Below are 18,920 nucleotides of genomic sequence, written 5' to 3'. Positions count from 1 at the left end.
GTTGACACGTCCAGTCCATGACAGACGTGCTCTGATTAAAGTGGGTCTCGTGAGTAGATGGTTTAGCTGTAGATTGACACCGAGCCAGCTCCAGACGCGCTTACGTGATCAAATCTGACAACAATAGGGATTAGTCACGGATATTCTATTATCCCTTTGCATGAAACACAAAAAAGTCTCGAATGACTTGTCTTTTCCTAGTTTGAAAAGAAAAAAGATGTTCCAATGACGCAAAAAGTTCACACGATTGTTGTTGTGAAGTAACCGTCACTTTTTTTTCCATACTGTGACAAATGCGTGGCTATTTTTAGATCATTTACAAACCACACGACCAAAATAGAACCAGAATAGCATCAAAAACAACTCCCCAGTGCAAGTTTGAGTCTAGTATTTACATATAATCATGCTTGTTGACAAGAAATATAGAACTTAGCCGCAAAGCTAACATCCACATTACTACTCATCACTATTTTAGGCTTATCTTTACAAATATTAACGTTGTGCAAGTGTTTTGTCGCACGTTGAACAAGCAGTTTATCATATTTCATTGGTTAAAACGTGTTATTGTACGTGGCGATTTGAATATTCCGGTCAAAACCCAAGGAGCATTTGTTTGAGCTAACTAGCATGCTAACTCGCTAACGCTAATCAATCTCCATGGATACGCAGTGACAGTGGCTCGTACTCACCGCAGTGATCGAGTCGAGTTTTCTCAGATAAAGTCCACTTTTCAGAGGTGTGGAATGTGCCGTGGATCCATAATGTTTACCACGAACACGCGGGTCGTTTCTGCTCGTGATAGCGCACTACTACTACCGCATGGTTTTCTGCACTTCGACCAGGCGGGGGCGCTGTTGCACAGACAAAGCACTGTTTACAAGTCTCTGGCACTAGTTTATTCAAGTAGCAACTTTTAACCTTGAGTTATTTTGTGTTTTTATTACGATTTTTTTCCTTTTTTGACATCGGATTTTGTTTTGACATCGAATTTTAAAATGTTTTTACGATTACATTTTTTTGTTTTAAATTTGATGTCAAAAAATAAATAAATTCGATGTCAAAAAAAAAAAATGCAATGTCAAAAAAATTGAAATTCGATGTCAAAGAAAATTTCATTCCATGTCAAAAAAATTCGGTGTCAAAAAAAAAAAGGGTGTAAAAAAAACTACGATGTAAAAAAAAAACATTCGTAATCAAAACACAAAATAACCTTCATAGTGTAACTTTTCCAAATATAAAATGTGTACTTTGTTTAGCTAAAATACGACGGCGTATAAGGGCCAACCAAAAAAATAAAAATGCGGGGCACTACGAGAATAAAGTCATTAATTAATGCCTTTTTTCTCATTAAATAACGAGAAAAATCTCATAATTTAAAGACTATAAAGGCAGATACGCGGTTCACTTTCAGCACCATGTTACGTGCTCCCCCCTCAGCGTTACATAATGGTACAGTCCAGTAACAGCGCTGTGTTTTGTATGTTTAAAGCTCTGAAGCTGATCTGCTCTGAGTCCAATGCATCTGTGGAGTCTTCATTACACAAACACACCACCGCCAGGACGCAAATGGCGCTTGGTTAAAAGTGAATACAAAAGCCCACAATAGATGTCGATCTTTATTATGCGGGTCTTTTAGACATCACAAACAATCATTTCCCCGGTGCAGTGTCACATGTCAGGTCCTGGACCTGTAACATGACGTACTCCGGTGTTGGTGCTCGCGTGTGTTGGAGCTCATGCCATGATGTATGGATGATGTATGGATGATGTATGGATGATGTGTGGATGATGCATCTGGATGATGCATCTGGATGATGTATGGACGATGCATCTGGATGATGTATGGATGATGTATGGATGATGTATGGATGATGTATGGATGATGTATGGATGATGCATCTGGATGATGCATCTGGATGATGCATCTGGATGATGTATGGACGATGCATCTGGATGATGTATGGATGATGTATGGATGATGTATGGATGATGTATGGATGATGCATCTGGATGATGTATGGATGATGTATGGATGATGTATGGATGATGTATGGATGATGCATCTGGATGATGTATGGACGATGCATCTGGATGATGTATGAATGATGTATGGATGATGTATGGATGATGTATGGATGATGCTTGTGTGTAAAACATATCGCTTTTAGGCTGTGCCAAACACGATCCGGGCGTCAGGAGCTGAGAGGAAGCGCAGACGGATGTTTGTGTTCTGTGTGTTTTACTGAGTTTGTCCAAGGGATCACAAAAGGTTAGAATCCGGGCATAAAACTTAAGTGCACACAATGAGCACGTGAGAATAGTGACTGAGCAAAGTGCCCACGTAGACAATCAACTTAGAGGAGCAGAACATGTGTGAATGTAACAGCGAGGCTGCTCCTCCTGTCTGCGGGCGGCTATGGCAGGAGCACGGCTGCTGTTTGAGCCCTGGTGCATTACGGGTCCATCATGGAGAAAGTAAAGCCTTTATCCAACAGTTTGTGAATGATGTGTAACAGGAAAGGTGCTGCTAAACGCAGTGTCTGGTCTTGTAATAAACACACGTAAGACATCGTTTTAAAGGTCAGGAAACACTTTAACATCTATTTCAGGCTTTTATGTAGTTCTAAACTGTCAACTCATCCAAGCCCGTTCTTGTGCGTCCTGACCTGGGGCTGAAAGTGAACTGATCACGTCACTTTGAATCGGCGCCTAAACTACGACTTTTTTCTCATTAATTAATTACTTTTTTCTCGTTATTTAATGACTTTTTTCTCATTATTTAATGAGTTTGATGTCGTTAATTTACGACTTTTTTCTGACTTCGACTTTTTTCTCATTAATTAACGTCTTTTTTCTCATTAATTAATGACTTTATTCTCGTAGTGCAGCACATTTTTTTCCCCTTAGTTGGCCCTTATACGCCGTCGTACTAAAATGAAAATGCAGTGACATATTAAATTGAAAATGGCAAAAATGTACAGTAAAGAAATGTAGCCTATATTAACTCAACCTTGTCAAAATATCTAATGAGCTTACTTGGCATTCAGATAAAATAAGATAACCTTTATTTGTCTCACAATGGGGAAATCACATGTTTATGTACATAAACACAGATTAGGAACAGAAATATAATAATAAAAACAAATAACTTAAAAATACATTTACTGCTGTTATTCTATTTCTACCTTTAATCTAAAATTTTCTATTTATTCAAACCGGAAAATATTAGAAGAATCAAGCCTGACTGGTCCTCTAATATTCAACAGTTCACTGGCATTATCAAGGTGCAATTTATCTTCCTATTTGCATTTTGAGTAGGCCTAAAATCATAGTTTGTGATTCATTTGTGCCTCCAAAGATTAACATTATTTAAATTAGCAGATGCAACTGAGGACTCTTGCTGTAAGCATACTTTTCTGGCTGTTATTAGTCATTAAAGACAAATAAATTGACTGAAATGATCTGTTTTTCTCATATTTATATACAATGCACAAACTGTAAAGACATAACAACTTCATTCCACTTTCACTTTACAAAAACCTGACACTTGAGCGTTGCATGTCAGACGGACGCAGCGGCTTTCACAGGTAGAAACTTCAAAAACACTTGTGTACACATGTAAAGATCGCAGCACTATTTGCTAATACTGCGCAAAAAAACATGCATCCAAACACCAGGGTGGAACATATTCATCCACTGTAATCATTTCCTCCTCACCGGTGGCAACAGTCGAACACTTTTGTTGCCAGAGCGTGCAGTTTAAGCACTCATTGTTCACAACTTAAGCACTCTTTGTTCACAACTGCAGTGTCTTCACAACTTTTGAATCCGTTTCCGGTTTTGAATTGACTGTACAAGTACTCAGGCCAGTTTGACGAGGCAAGATTTATGAGCAAAGAGTTTTGTTTAATACTCCAGACGTGGTTTAGTCTCTGTTTTAGTCCTCGCTTAGTCCCATTTTTACAGTTCTTGTATTATTGTCCCGTGAGAAAACTCCATGAAACACCGTTCGACTGTCGAGATACTACAGTACTACAGTATATCTCATAAGTACGTCGTTCATAAAGGCTGTACTTCCACATATTCAGGAACATCTGAAAAAAAAAACAAATAAACACACGTATTAAATAGTCATTCTTAACAATAATGTCGGTTTTAACGTGTTTTTCATTCACTTTAGACACACGGCGATACTATGCTATTACGAAGCCACAGCTGCCGCGGGGCTGACTGACAGAAACGCGCTGTAATCTCACATTTAGACTTTGGCATCGTGACTGAAGGAACACCGTAACAAAGTGTGAATCCGCCTCGTTTTGGTGTTGATTCTTCCAGTTTCAAACCTGTTTGCTCCTGTATTTACAAAAATCTCTTACTCTCGTAATCCGCTTCTTCGCGCTCGGGCGGTTGCAGGGACGGTTGCACGGGCCTGGGATGCTTGTAGTCCGCCGCCGCCGCCTCGTCCCCTCCTCCCTGGGACGCGCTTCTTTGGCTGCCTGAATGTCTCTGGTCCGCCGGGCTCTGGACTTGAGGCTGGTTTTGGATCTGCGTCGTGGCTCGTATCAGCAGCGCCGTCTTCCTCTTGATGGAGTGGCGCAGGTGCATGGTCAGACCCTGGTTTTTCCTCTTGTAATGCTGGATGAGGTCGTCTAGGGATTTGAAATACACCGGTGCTACTTCTCCGCTTGCCTACGTGGAAAAGCACACAGGAAATAAAACAGCTTTTACTTTAGAAATGTAAAATATACTTGATTTTAATATTCGTCAGTGGGAATTTTTGCCCTGTATTTGACCAATGCCTCCAGAATCCTTAGTCTGGAGAAGAGAACGACACATTTTCCTTTTTACTTTTGAGGACATTTTATTGGCCTGTAGGCTTTATTGGACAGTGGGGCGTGAAACGGGCACGACACTGGGGAAGGACATGCGGCAAATTGTCAGATTCGAACTCGCAACGCTCGACCCGGCTCGTATCAGGCCATTCGCATGTTTCCTTACGCATTCAGAGGGTCGGTCGTCAAGACAACCACAGAGAGAACATGCAAATCCCACACAGAAGAGCGCCAAACACCCAGGACTGCACCATATACTGCAATCAAGTCGAAATTTGAAGTGTTTCCACAGTCAAATCGCGACGGCTTCAATCGTTTAAGTCCTAAAAATGCTAAATCTAACTTTTTATTTAAATGGAAAAACTTGAGTCCTGCAATTAGTTTAGCAGTTTATATTTCAGCCTCCTCCTAGTTTATAATGTGCACTGCGATGCGAACTGAATCCTGATTTTGAAACATAAATTGCACATCTTCTCTTCTCTTTATTGCCCCAAAACTGTGCAGACTTGTTGAAGTTATAGGCAAACAAGTCGCACTGTAATCAACTTATAAATGACACAATTAAGAGTGTCACTTATAAAAGCGTCAGACCACATTAGCCTATGCTTAGCCACATGTGAGTTATCGAGCGTAACATCCTGCACGAGCCCACGACGGAACATGTGCGTCATCGCAAATTGTTTTTGACCTCCATCAACGGTAATAATGATGGCAATAAATGTGATTAATGGTGGAACAAAAACAGTGACAGGCTGAAACGTCACGACTCCAGCCACCCACAGTTTCCACGATGAGTCGAGGCAGAATTGGGGAAATGTGTTCGTGTTCTGAGTCATTATCTACAATCTTGTAAAGCGTTAACGTATGAAGGTTATTTTGTGTTTTTATTACAATTTCTTTTTTTTGACATTGTATTTTTTTGTACACAGAATTTTTTTGACATCGAATGAAAGGTTTTTTTACATCGAATTTGTTTATTCTTAAATTGTATTTTTTTTTACATTGAATGTTTGTTTTTTATGACACCGATTTTTTTTTACATCAAATGATTTTTTTTTTACATCGAATAAATTTATTTTTTACATCGAATTTTTTTTTTTTGACATTGTATTTTTTTACATCAAATGAAAAAAATTTATGCATCGAATTTTTTTTACATCGATTTTTTTTTTTTTTACATCGAATAATTTTTTTCTTGACATCGAAAACTATTTTTTTTTACATTGCATTTTTTTTTTACATCAACTAAAAAAAAAAAACGATGTAAAAAAAGATTCAATGTCAAAAAAAAAATCTGAATAAAAACACAAAATAGCCTTCATATAACGTTAAGGAAAGTACGAGTTTGAAAGTGTCAGTACCAGTAACTTTTTCTTCTCCAATTAAGCCTTGAATCGCCCACTTTCATCTGTGTTTTTGTGTGTTTACTCTTTCTTCTCGTGTCCGAACCGTCTGAATGTAGAAAGTTTCCCTCCAAAGCTGAACTAAAATGATGTGTTTGTTTGTTTACCAGCAGCGTGTATTGTCCAGAGAGAGTCTTGAGCAGCCGGTAAGTGTAGATCACGTGCTTCTTACTGCAGAGGAGAAGAAAAACATCACAAATAACTCAAAAGACACATGCTTTTCAAGGCTATTCAAACTATATTAAACGTAAATCTCTGAAAACGATTTATTGCCGAACTGAAAGCAAAGTGGCAATGTGACCATGCATCTGTGACTCTATAGGTTTTGATAGGGGGTAGGGGGCAACAGATATTTTCTAAGCCTCAAATGCAGGACAACACAAGGTTAGTCAAACAAACGGGCATAAATCAAACTAAATACAGCTTTGTGTAAACTTGTGATGAGGGAGCACTGTTATAACATGATTAAAACACATAAAAACCCAGTTTATCGAATATGTGCCCCCTAAAGCCCCAGTATGTCACATTTTGGCCAAAAAATAGACTTGATTTCGTATTTCTGCATGTTTTTATTGCACTGAACATTTTAGAGTGGGCTTGCCTCTCCACAAACCTGACTCGTACCTGGCCCGGAGGAGCCTTCTGCTTGTTTCCAGGGAAATTTTGTTGTATTTTTGTCTATAATAAACATAGTATGGCATAAAAAGTATTTATCTCCATGGAGAATGTTCCGAAGTATGGTTTTTAACTTTCTACTTTCATATAACCACGCACCGCTAGAAAGTTACACACTATCGCTTTAAGGACAACTATATAATAATGCAATACAGTTGTTACCAATAAAGTGTGCCATTCTTAAAGCACACCTGTCACACACCTGCACGACTCCATGGAGAAAGAAAGTTAGAGCCGATGATTCGAGCAGCCACTCTAATAATTACATTAAAAATAGATGTTTAATGTGACTGACGAAGAATGGGAAAATATATGTACTTCTCACTGGAGGACCACAAAATCAGAATTCTGTTGGAAAATCATATCAGGTTTTTTTTGAAACACCATGTCAAAATGCCCATTATTCACAGGGAAATGCAGACTGCAGGAGAAACTGTGGCAGGAGAAACTGTGGCAGGAGGCAAACCACTGTCACGTGCTCTGGGACTGACCTGCTGCTCAGAAATACTGGACTGAAATAACCAACGCACTGCAGATGCTTTAGAACTATGTATTATGTATTTGGGCCTCGAAACTCCTGCCATGGACACAATCCATGGATACTTTTGGAGCGTACATGTGGCAGCAGGAAACACGACCATCACAAAGAAATGACTGATAAATGGGAAAAATGACATGCAGACTTAAATATAAATGGACAAACTGGACAGACTTTGGACTAAATTGGACTTTATTTAATATTTATGCCGTGATCTTCTTCTTTTCTTCTGTTGATGATTGTTTGATGTCTAATTCTGATTACCGTATTTTCCGGACTATAAGTCGCACCGGAGTATAAGTCGCACCAACCAAAAAAATGCATAATAGAGAAGAAAAAAACATATATAAGTCGCACTGGAGTATGAAATGCGGTGAGAAAAGTGTGAAAATAACAAATAATATCACATATAAGTCGCTCCGGAGTATAAGTATATAAGTATAAATATAAGTATAAGTCGCACCCCGGCCAAAACTATGAAAAAAGGGGCGACTTATAGTCCGGAAAATACGGTAATCAGAATTAGACATCAAACAATCATCAACAGAAGAAAAGAAGAAGATCACGGCATAAATATTAAATAAAGTCCCATTTAGTCCAAAGTTTGTCCAGTTTGTATGCATTTCGCTCTCTGGTCTTGTTGTGTTCGGTTTTGTTTTGTGTTTGATTACATCTCCCTGGAGACAAACAGGTGACACCGCCAGGCCAAGTTACAAGTCAGGTCCGTGGATTTTAGTGCAATGACATGACTTGACTGAAATATTACGCGGTGAGGCTTTAATATCTGAAAGACTCGCGCACATTTGTGGACTGTATCATGAAGACACTGTTACTCACTAGACGCAGAGGCACATGGCGCCCTGGAACGTCTCACTGTCGCGGATCAGGTAAGCGCCGTCTTTCTTCTTCTTCCCCATCAGATCCTCACAATCCTTCCTGCTGATGGCGCCATGGTAACAGAGCGGCAAGTCTGCAGCCATCGTCACCGCAACCTGCAATAAAAACACAACCGCATCATCATTCATTTAGAACAGGTTTGGTTAGAAGAGCTTTATAACCTTCATGTGGTCCCGATTCATGCAGGTTTATTAGATTTACTAGATTATTTAATAGATTGACAGTTGCTCAGTTTTTCACAGTTTTTCAGTCATGTTCATGTCATAACTTTGCTGCTTAAACTCACACACAGAAATAAACTGAAACCAGGCCACCACCAGAAGTATAAAACCACATTGTTTTAGCCGTGCAAAGAGTCTCATTTTTATACAACTAAAGACAAAACTTACACCAAATTACATCCGTTCTGCATTTCTACATTTATAAATAGTTTTTTAAAGTTTAAATTCATACATGCAAACTGTTTTTTGTGTTGTTTTGTCATTATTTATGTTATTTAATTGAACTATTCACAAAATTAAAGTGGAGTGACTTAATGTTATATTTTGTTGTGATAAAGTGAGAGATACTGAGAGATATAGGCAAAATGTGTGCCTCAAAACTCTTTTTTTCAATGATTATAGTGTAAAAATCGATCTGAAATTTACTGACGCGTTCCTGTGTCATCGTTAATGTTCAAGAATCACACAAAACGTGAATTTGCAGAAAGATTAACCACAAATGTGAACACTGCAAACTTCCTTTTGCAGCCTTTTTAAATTGTTCTTTTTAAATTAAAGCTAAAATAGTCAATCATTTTTTTCTTTTCCTACATTTCTCCAAAATGACATACAACATACATCTTTTGTGGATATCGTCCTCTCTCGTGCGTTCTTACCTGACACCGCCGCCTCGAATCTCAATAGAAAATCATAGTTTTTGCCTCAAAGTTCAAAGCGTCGGATCCGTGTTGTGCAGACGACGGGGAGGACGCGGCTGCAGTGGAAACGGGGCGACGAGTACGAGCAGACACACATCAGAAACCACCTCACAGGAAGTCACGAACGGAGGATGTGAAAGAGGAGACTGTGAAAAAAACATGCATTGTTTTATCATTATGCCAGACATTTCAGTAACACGACAACGCAACTGTCAAACGGTTGTCATAGGCGACCACTGAACGCATTGTGGTATCAGAGCACACAGTTTAGACTTCAGATCCTTTTATAATTGAAATAATGCTTTAGAAAAACCTTTTAAGTTACAAACTTTTATATTGTTCATAAAAGTTGTGTCTACTGAGAAATGACTTTTATATCGTTAAAGCTATTTTAAAACAGATTGTTATCTATGACTTCTAAAAATCCTCTTTCCCAGTGCAGTTTAATATTAAATACCCCAAAAGCATAATATGTATCTTTAATAGGACTTTTGATCAACAGAGCAATGATCTACAGCGGCTGGAAAAATAAAAAGTACATTTTGATTTAGTTTAGAATGTTTTCGACCACATATTAGTTTGTGTTTGTCTAATCATTCAAAAACATTATTTTTCTTATTATTAATTCAACAAATAAAAATATCTGTCTTCTTAAAGTAATACTAAGAGGGGAATTATTTGTCACATTATTTTTTATGAGTTTTGCAAGGCATAGAATAAAATATATTGATAATATAATTTGAATTTGAGGATGTAAAATGTAAAATGATCTTACTAAATTAACGTCTCACTCATTATGAAGTGTCGTAATCTAAATTTACAATGTTTTTCAATCCAATCTAATATTTGAAGCTTTAATATTACAACATTTTGACCAAATATTTCTGTAAGATAAAAGTTGGACCAGAATTTCCCGATCTGAGTACATTCTGCAGAGACATGTTCAACGGGTTTTCTACCTCTTTTTTTTTATTATTATTATTCATTGAAAATAAACAATACAAAACTCCTGTGTAGACAAAAAAAAAGTCAAGGCAATATTATTACGTGTCATGAGATGATAACAAATAATATAACATTACAAAAAGTAACAGTTTAAACTTAATAGAACTACATCGTTTAGAATATCAAAAAGGCATCAGCAGATTTACTCTTATTTTTTAGAGAATTGACAGCATTATATACAATTAAAAGTCGTTTTCAAAGCACATACTCAATGTTTTTCGTTTTTCCCACTTTTATGAATGTGATATTTACTCATAATGTTTACGATATTTACCAATCTAAAGCTTTTCTACCTCTTTTGCTCACGCGCAACTTCAAAACTTTCAGCTCGGCCTCGTCACAGTGCGAGTGGGCGTGGCTCTGTCGCCAATGGCAACGTGACGCGGAAGTGGCAGCAGCACGCAGAGGACGGCTCTGATCTGCGCTAATCCCGCTGGAAACGCGCTCATAATAAACAAGTGAAGAGAAAGAAGGAAATGATCGACAACAACATAAACAAATGGTGGTATTAACTTGATAAATAATATATGAATGTTGGTTTTAAGGTGATTTATTGCCGCCGTGAGACTGATGTTCCGCGGTAACAGAGTGAGAGCTCTTCACGCGGATGATTCTGATCCTGAAAGTCTGGAAAAGATTCACGAAGGTAAATCAGACACTTTAAAGACTAACGTGGTCAAAGTTGTTAAACGTTTTAAAATGTTTTGTCTTTTCTTGTTCATAGCTCTTGTTTTAATTAAATTTAATCTAACATAAAGACTAAAGGGAAGTGGAACATAAAGTCAAATCAATGGAGAAATTGAGATGAATTCAACAGAATATCACAATATATATGATGAAAACCTCTCAGATAAATGTGGGTGATATCAGAGCCTGGTTTAAATACATTTACTCTTGTATTTTGTAATATTTGTTCATTTAATAGCTGATTATGAGAGGAAATACTATCTATGATCAGTTATCAATGTTATAGTTACTTTACCACAAGTTGCATCAAACTCAAATACAAATAAAATTGTAGTTCGAGAAGCAAATAAATAGTTCAGAACGTCCAAATAAGCTTCAGTTTTATGATAGTGACGACGATGATGTTCATATGAGCAATTTTACTGTAGAATATAAAAAAACACCAGCGTTTTAGCCTGAAGCAAACATGTTCTTTACACCAGTCCTTTCATGTTATCTACAGTTACAACATTGTTATAAAGACTTAATATGCTGAGGACGTCTCACGCCTGGACGTTGGACTTTTTCTTTATTTATTCCATTTTGTCCATCTTCAAAAAGGGAGTTTTCAAGCTGTGAAAATAAAAATGAAGCTGTAACGCACTTATTTCCAGTCAAATCGCTCATTCTGGGAAGCATCAGGCTCAGTTTATACTCCAAACCCACAAGTAAAAAATGAATAAAATGAAAAACTAATAGGACTTTTGTATGGATTCTGCCTGGACATTTTTGCTTTATTACAATCCCTAAAACTAATTTTTAGTTAATTTACTTTCACCTTTTAAAAGAGAACGGTCAAACCGCAACAGAAGCTCATTTTAGTGTCAATCGGCCGATCCCTCCAGAAACCAGCTTTACTCATTTATATATTTAACAAAGAAAATCAAGGCAGGACTAGTTTCTACTTATGATTAGAGTAAAACACACACTAGAGTCCAAAACTACAGAGTGTCAGCTTCACAAAGGCTCCAGCCAATGGTTTGTGCTCCCGAGGTTCAGGAGCAGCTTCAGTTGGAAATGGGGGTCATGTTTTCAGGCGTTTTTGGAAAAATAGGCCTCGATCAGACGTTTGTGAATCAGTGAAAATATGTAGAGCTGCTTCCATTCCAGATGTTTGAACATAAAAATCTTCTGTCATTTTGCTTCACCGCGTGGACTCAGATGGCGGGCGGTGGCGCCGAGGAGCGCTGGAGGTGTTGGAAGCCGTGGTGACCGCGCTGTCTTTGGTCTACATGGTCCTCTTGTTCCCGGTCATGATATGGAGCTGCGCCCGGGTAACGATCGACAACATCTCCTTTAACCAGCCACAACATCTCCCTTAACCAGCCACAACATCTCCCTTAACCAGCCACAACATCTCCCTTAACCAGCCACAACATCTCCCTTAACCAGCAAGAACATCTCCCTTAACCAGCGACAACATCTCCCTTAACCAGCCACAACATCTCCCTTAACCAGCCACAACATCTCCCTTAACCAGCCACAACATCTCCCTTAACCAGCCACAACATCTCCCTTAACCAGCCACAACATCTCCCTTAACCAGCCACAACATCTCCCTTAACCAGCCACAACATCTCCCTTAATCAGCCACAACATCTCCCTTAACCAGCCACAACATCTCCCTTAACCAGCCACAACATCTCCCTTAACCAGCAACAACATCTCCCTTAACCAGCCTCAACATCTCCCTTAACCAGCAACATAATCTCTCTTAACCAGCGACAACATCTCCCTTAACCAGCCACAACATCTCCCTTAACCAGCCACAACATCTCCCTTAACCAGCAACATAATCTCCCTTAACCAGCCACAACATCTCCCTTAACCAGCCACAACATCTCCCTTAACCAGCGACAATATCTCCCTTAACCAGCGAGAACATCTCCATTAACCCGCCACAACATCTCCCTTAACCAGCAACATAATCTCTCATAACCAGCGACAACATCTCTTAACCAGCAACATAATCTCTCTTAACCAGCGACAACATCTCTCTTAACCAGCGACAACATCTCTCTTAACCAGCAACAACATCTCTCTTAACCAGCCACAACATCTCCCTTAACCAGCCACAACATCTCCCTTAACCAGCCACAACATCTCCCTTAACCAGCCACAACATCTCCCTTAACCAGCCACAACATCTCCCTTAAGCAGCAACAACATCTCCCTTAACCAGCAACATAATCTCCCTTAACCAGCCACAACATCTCCCTTAACCAGCAACATAATCTCCCTTAACCAGCCACAACATCTCCCTTAACCAGCCACAACATCTCCCTTAACCAGCGACAACATCTCCCTTAACCAGCCACAACATCTCCCTTAACCAGCCACAACATCTCCCTTAACCAGCGACAATATCTCCCTTAACCAGCGACAATATCTCCCTTAACCAGCGAGAACATCTCCATTAACCCGCCACAACATCTCCCTTAACCAGCAACATAATCTCCCTTAACCAGCAACATAATCTCCCTTAACCAGCGACATAATCTCCCTTAACCAGCAACATAATCTCTCTTAACCAGCAACAACATCTCTCTTAACCAGCAACAACATCTCTCTTAACCAGCAACAACATCTCTCTTAACCAGCAACAACATCTCTCTTAACCAGCAACAACATCTCTCTTAACCAGCGACAACATCTCTCTTAACCAGCGACAACATCTCTCTTAACCAGCAACATAATCTCTCTTAACCAGCAACATAATCTCCCTTAACCAGCGACATAATCTCCCTTAACCAGCAACATAATCTCTCTTAACCAGCAACAACATCTCTCTTAACCAGCAACAACATCTCTCTTAACCAGCAACAACATCTCTCTTAACCAGCCACAACATCTCCCTTAACCAGCAACAACATCTCTCTTAACCAGCAACAACATCTCTCTTAACCAGCAACAACATCTCACATAAAGGAAATGACGATGAATCTAAATGTAAATCTCAATGTTTCAGATTATTCCAGAATACGAAAGAGCGGTCGTCTTCAGGCTGGGACGACTTATCAAAAGCAAAGTCAAAGGACCAGGTATTGTGTGGTACCTGGTATTGTGTGTGGTACCTGGTATTGTGTGTGGTACCTGGTATTGTGTGTGGTACCTGGCATTGTTGTGCGGTACCTGGCATTGTGTGTTTCCTTTAGTGATTTGTGATTTAATGATAGGACTCTGTTCAAAGTTTACAGTTGCGGGAGATTTGACAAAACGGAGAAAGACAAACTACCATAAGAGTCGCTTTAGACACATTTTATGCTTTTTTAGTCCCGTTTGTGTCACTTTTAGCCATACTTTTGTTACTTAGACACATTTTTACCACTGTTAGTCACAATTTTGATGATTTTGGACCATTTTTTTTTTTTCTTTTAGCCAGATTTTTTGCACTTTTAGTCACAATTTTGTTGAATTTGTTTAGTTTTTCATCAGATTTTTGACACTTTATTTTTCTTTTCATTAAGTTTTTGTCACTGTTTTGTTGCTTTTCATTAGGTTTTTGTTGCTTTCAGCCACATTTATGTCACTTGTTTTCCCATTTTTGTCACTCTTAGTCGTGTTTTTGTCGCACTTCAAACATTTCAGTCTGTCAGTGTCAGTCAGACACATTAAGCTACAAATGCATGAACTTGTAATTGTGAGAAGGGTTTGACGTTTCATACAGGTCAATTTAGTTAAAGTGACATCATTTACGCTTAAACTAAATATAGCAGATTCCTTCTGGATGGTTCTGTTGTGTTCTTAGGTCTGTTTTGGATTATCCCGTGGCTGGACGAGGTTCAGAAAGTGGACCTTAGAACCGTCTGCCTCCACACGGAACCACAACAGGTCAGAACCACGTCTGGGTTTCATTTCAACAGATATTATCATTATCATTATTATTATTATTAGAAAGAGTGAAATATGAACTGACAAACTACCATAAGACTCACTTTGCTTTTAGACACATTTTATGCTTTTTTTTGTCATGTTTTTGTCACTGTAAGTCATGTTTTTGTCGCTTTTAGCCACACGTTTGTTGCTTTGTCACATTTCTGTCGCTGTTGTCAAGATTTTGATGCTTTTGTCCCATTTATTTTTTCTTTTAGGCAGATTTTTGGCATTTTTAGTCACAATTCAGATTTTTGGTGCTTTTACACACATGTCACTTTTTGTTGCTTTTTTGTTGCTTTTCATTGGGTTTTGTTGCTTTTACTCACATTTATGTCGCTTTTTGTTATATTTTTGTTGCTTTTCATTGGGTTTTTGTTGCTTTAGAAGTCAGCAATATTATTTTTTGATTAGTCGACTGGTCAGACAATTATTTTTTTTCACCAAATAAAGAAGAATTATGGTGACTGAAGACTTCTACATAGAGAAAATTCACAACAAATACAATCAAACACAAATTTGTGACATGACGATCAAATTCAAATGTTTCTTACTATTCAGATGACTTTTTTAGTAGTTTTGAAATGTACTTTTTATACATTATAAAACGAGACAAGACTTCGTACAAAGTGCTGTTGGCCCCGCCCCTCCCAATCATGATGACACTTTCTACATCTGTATTTAATCTATATTCTGTCCGCCTCTTGCTCGTCCCACATGCATTAAAGGCGTGACGAAACACTACATCAACAACCAAACTGTGAATATGGCGTTTTAATTGCATTGTCTGCTTTATTTTAGTTTGGTTTATTGAAGCTATTTTCACATAAAGTACGTTCAATTGCAAATTTGTGTCTAAAACTAAAACTGTCTAAACCTGAGTGTGTGCTGCTTCCAGTGGCCACTCCCAGAGGCTTCAGCTCTTTTTGTAGAGCATTTAGGAACATTTTAGGTTATGGTTATGGTTATGGTTATGTTATGGTTATGGTTATGTTATGGTTATGGTTATGGTTATAGTTATTGTTATGGTTATGTTATGGTTATGGTTATGATTGGGAAATGGTTCAGTTTAGTTGACGTGTTGGCAATAGAATTTTTTTCTATCTAACAAAAATAAGAGCTAAAAGAGATGATTTATTCAGGTTTATTCCACAAAAGTCGTCTGGCAGCATCGGTTTATTTAATTCTAAATTGATACTTGGACTAAATTTGATTCATTCACTTGATGGACCATGATTATGTTTTGAAGCACGTTCACAAAGCAACGGATCAGGTCATTTGAGCAGTTAAATCAAACCTGGTCAGTGACTGTGCTGCTTCCCTCAGGTGCTGACCGCCGACTCGGTGCCTCTGCAGATGGACGTGCTGGTGTTTTACCGCGTGGTGGACCCTGTGCTGTGGGTGACCCGGGTTCAGGACGGGCCCCGGCTCACTCGGCTCCTGGCCCAGACCACTCTGAGGGCCGCGGTCGGGTCCCGGTCGCTGTCCGAGCTCCTCGCCCTCAGGAGCAGCACGGCCAAGACCATCGAGGTGAAGTCTCCCAAAAACATCTAGAGCTCTACTTTACATCTCCTTTCTGTGTTCTTGTTGTTCAGGATGATGACTAGACGATTTGTTGTTGCTATAACGACATTTCTGTATGTTTTGCATCCGTAGTTTGGGTTTTATCTGTCATTTGTCTGTGTAATCGAGCCCTTAGGTGAGTTCCACAGCAAATGTTTGAGTGAAAATCCACAATAAACTTCTTTTACCATCTGTAAATCTGTATCTGTGAAATCTCCCCAGACTTCAAGATGAATCAAATGTAGGTCACAATTAGCCATCGACAAAAGCTGCTGCTATTGCTGTATTTTAAACGTTTCAATGTGCAATAGGAATAATCGAAAAAATTATCGACTTCTACTGAAATAATCGTTTGTGACAGCCCTATTTCTGACTACTGATTACTCCTACTAAAAGTAATCAATCTGCTATTTTAATCACTTTATTTAGATCGTAATTAGATTTAGAACTGCTCAGGAACTGACTTAGAATAAGCATGACATTTCCCCTCTAATTAAACTTTTTCACAGTTTCACGAGTCAGATCTATGGAAACATTTTTGGCCGTCATCTTGCTTAATTTATTGCTTTAAATACATAATACAGCAGTTCTCACCAGGATTTCTTCAGTTTGACAGTGCTGCGTTTACCTATAGCTCTGTAAGACGTGTAGCGCTCGTGTCGGCTGTAATTCCGCTCGTGTCCTGCAGGAGGCGATGGCGGCCGCGTCGAGGCCGTGGGGCGTTCAGGTGCAGCGGGTGGAGCTCAGAGGTGTAGTCCTGCCCGTGGAGCTGGTGCGCTGCATGACCCGGGAGGCGGAGGCCCATCGCCGAGCTCGGGCCGAGGTACGACTGCACTGATGCATTCTGGGTACAGCGCACAAACCTCAAATGTCCTGGATGTAAAGAGCGGTTAAAATGTGGTCATCAGAATGTTAAAAAGAGCAGAATGGAAGCACTTGGAGGCAAAAGTGAAACAGAATGTCATATTTTCATTTATTTACTGACATCAGATTGAAATAATAATGATTTTAAGTCTTAATGACACTTTTTGTTTAAAATGTTCAGGGTAGATTTGTTAGTTTGCGTTTCAAAAATGACAAACGATAGACAAAAAACACAACATTTCTGGCCTGATAAATTGTATTCGAGCTTCACAAAAGTATAAATTCAGGTTCAGTTTGTCATATAACTGTAAATAAAATGAAAAACTAACATTTCTGTACAAATGTAAAGTAAAACCAAAACATCAGGATTTTGTCGACATAAAAACTCTAACTGTCTTTAAATTGGGATCTTAATTATTATTATTTTGTTAATTTATATTTTGTGATGTTCCGTGGTTCAATCTCTCATTGAAATTGCATCGTTTTGAGCTTTACTGTCGCCTCTGTCTTTGTTCTGTCTTTGTACAAACGTTTAACGGCTCTGTAGGTGGAATATAACTTTGAATTGTAATATTTAGTAAAGATGGACTTCTTTTTTAATGAAATCGACAGGAGAGTGAACATTTCACTGGCGCAGAGTGATGGAAGTGCAGGCTGCAGCTCCACAGACACCTCACTGTACTTTAATGTACATCGAGTATTTTATTGAGATTTTTGAAGTTGAAATATATATACCGTATTTTCCAGACTATAAGTCGCAACTTTTTTCATAGTTTTGGCCGGAGTGCGACTTATACTTATATTTATACTTATATACTTATACTCCGGAGCGACTTATATGTGATATTATTTTTTATTTTCACACTTGCAACTGCATTTCATACTCCAGTGCAACTTATATATGTGTTTTTTTCTTCTCTATTATGCATTTTTTGGGTGCGACTTATGCTCCAGTGCGACCTTAGTCCGGAAAATACGGTATATGAAGTCTTCCAGATAGAAAATGTGTATTCCCAAAGTGTAAAATCACAAATGCTGTATTGTTTTCTAACACTCTGATTTGATAATGCCACTTTTAGAGTCCAAATACTCCAGATAATCGTGATCACATTTCGATTAGTGTTATTTTAATAGTTATTAAGTTTGATGGAGTCCTTTCAAAGTAAAACCTGGTGTGTGTTCCTCTCAGTTGATCTGTGCTCAGGGAGAACTCGGAGCGTCCCGGGCCCTGAAGGAGGCGGCCTCTTCTCTGTCGCCCGTCGCCCTGCAGCTCCGGTACCTGCAGTCGCTCTCCTCCGCCGACAGCTCCGCCTCCGTCGTCGTGGTCGCCGTGACGATCGAACTCCTGGAGAAACTCGCGTCCTGCATCACGTGACTCTACACACTGCATATTTAAACGCAAGAGAAACGGATTTAAAGGTGCAATTTGTGACTTTTTTGCTGGTGAAAACTGACAATTTCTTGCTCCGTGGACACGTTGTCACTTTGTCTGGAATGTTCTGCAGTGCGGCATTAATTCATCGATCTCTTGATTTTATTTACAGGTGTTTTTATAATGAAATGTGTTTTTATTGCTCAAAAATACCTTGAAAAACATGGATTCTTACTGTGAAGGCCGCGCTGCA

General features: G+C 38.8%; 2 protein-coding genes across 2 annotated transcripts; one reads left to right on the top strand and one right to left on the bottom strand.

The window, feature by feature from the left end:
* Window positions 1-4,059: 4,059 nt before the first annotated feature.
* LOC140364948 (SH2 domain-containing protein 1B-like) lies at window positions 4,060-8,441 on the bottom strand. The gene is made up of 4 exons (XM_072451326.1): window positions 8,286-8,441; window positions 6,343-6,406; window positions 4,377-4,689; window positions 4,060-4,094 (listed from the first exon to the last, which is right to left on the bottom strand). Exons 1-4 carry the CDS (start codon window positions 8,426-8,428, stop codon window positions 4,060-4,062), a joined length of 555 nt encoding a protein of 184 aa, XP_072307427.1. The 5' UTR covers window positions 8,429-8,441.
* A 2,398-nt stretch (window positions 8,442-10,839) lies between these two features.
* LOC140364947 (stomatin-like) lies at window positions 10,840-18,690 on the top strand. Its single transcript, XM_072451325.1, has 7 exons — window positions 10,840-10,915; window positions 12,157-12,269; window positions 13,964-14,036; window positions 14,744-14,826; window positions 16,195-16,398; window positions 17,120-17,254; window positions 18,485-18,690. The coding sequence occupies exons 1-7, from the start codon at window positions 10,840-10,842 to the stop codon at window positions 18,668-18,670; spliced, it is 870 nt and encodes a 289-aa protein (XP_072307426.1). The 3' UTR covers window positions 18,671-18,690.
* Window positions 18,691-18,920: the final 230 nt, after the last annotated feature.

Source organism: Eucyclogobius newberryi, unplaced genomic scaffold (genome assembly GCF_026437365.1).
Source record: "Eucyclogobius newberryi isolate DKJ021-1_F unplaced genomic scaffold, fEucNew1.0.hap1 SCAF_18, whole genome shotgun sequence".
In the NCBI taxonomy this organism is placed as follows: Eukaryota; Metazoa; Chordata; class Actinopteri; order Gobiiformes; family Gobiidae; genus Eucyclogobius; species Eucyclogobius newberryi.
The sequence above is the reverse complement of the archived record's forward strand: the minus strand, read 5'-3'. Positions and strand labels throughout refer to the sequence as shown.

Excerpts from the sequence above, each read along its gene's own strand:
- LOC140364948 (XM_072451326.1), bottom strand. The coding sequence starts at position 8,428 with ATGGCTGCAGACTTGCCGCTCTGTTACCATGGCGCCATCAGCAGGAAG. Across the intron at positions 6,407-8,285 it reads GCCATGTGCCTCTGCGTCTA|TAAGAAGCACGTGATCTACA; the intron begins GTGAGTAACAGT and ends TCTCCTCTGCAG. Across the intron at positions 4,095-4,376 it reads CGAAGAAGCGGATTACGAGA|ATGTTCCTGAATATGTGGAA; the intron begins GTAAGAGATTTT and ends TTTTTTTTTCAG.
- LOC140364947 (XM_072451325.1), top strand. The coding sequence starts at position 10,840 with ATGTTCCGCGGTAACAGAGTGAGAGCTCTTCACGCGGATGATTCTGAT. Across the intron at positions 16,399-17,119 it reads GCACGGCCAAGACCATCGAG|GAGGCGATGGCGGCCGCGTC; the intron begins GTGAAGTCTCCC and ends CGTGTCCTGCAG. Across the intron at positions 17,255-18,484 it reads ATCGCCGAGCTCGGGCCGAG|TTGATCTGTGCTCAGGGAGA; the intron begins GTACGACTGCAC and ends TGTTCCTCTCAG.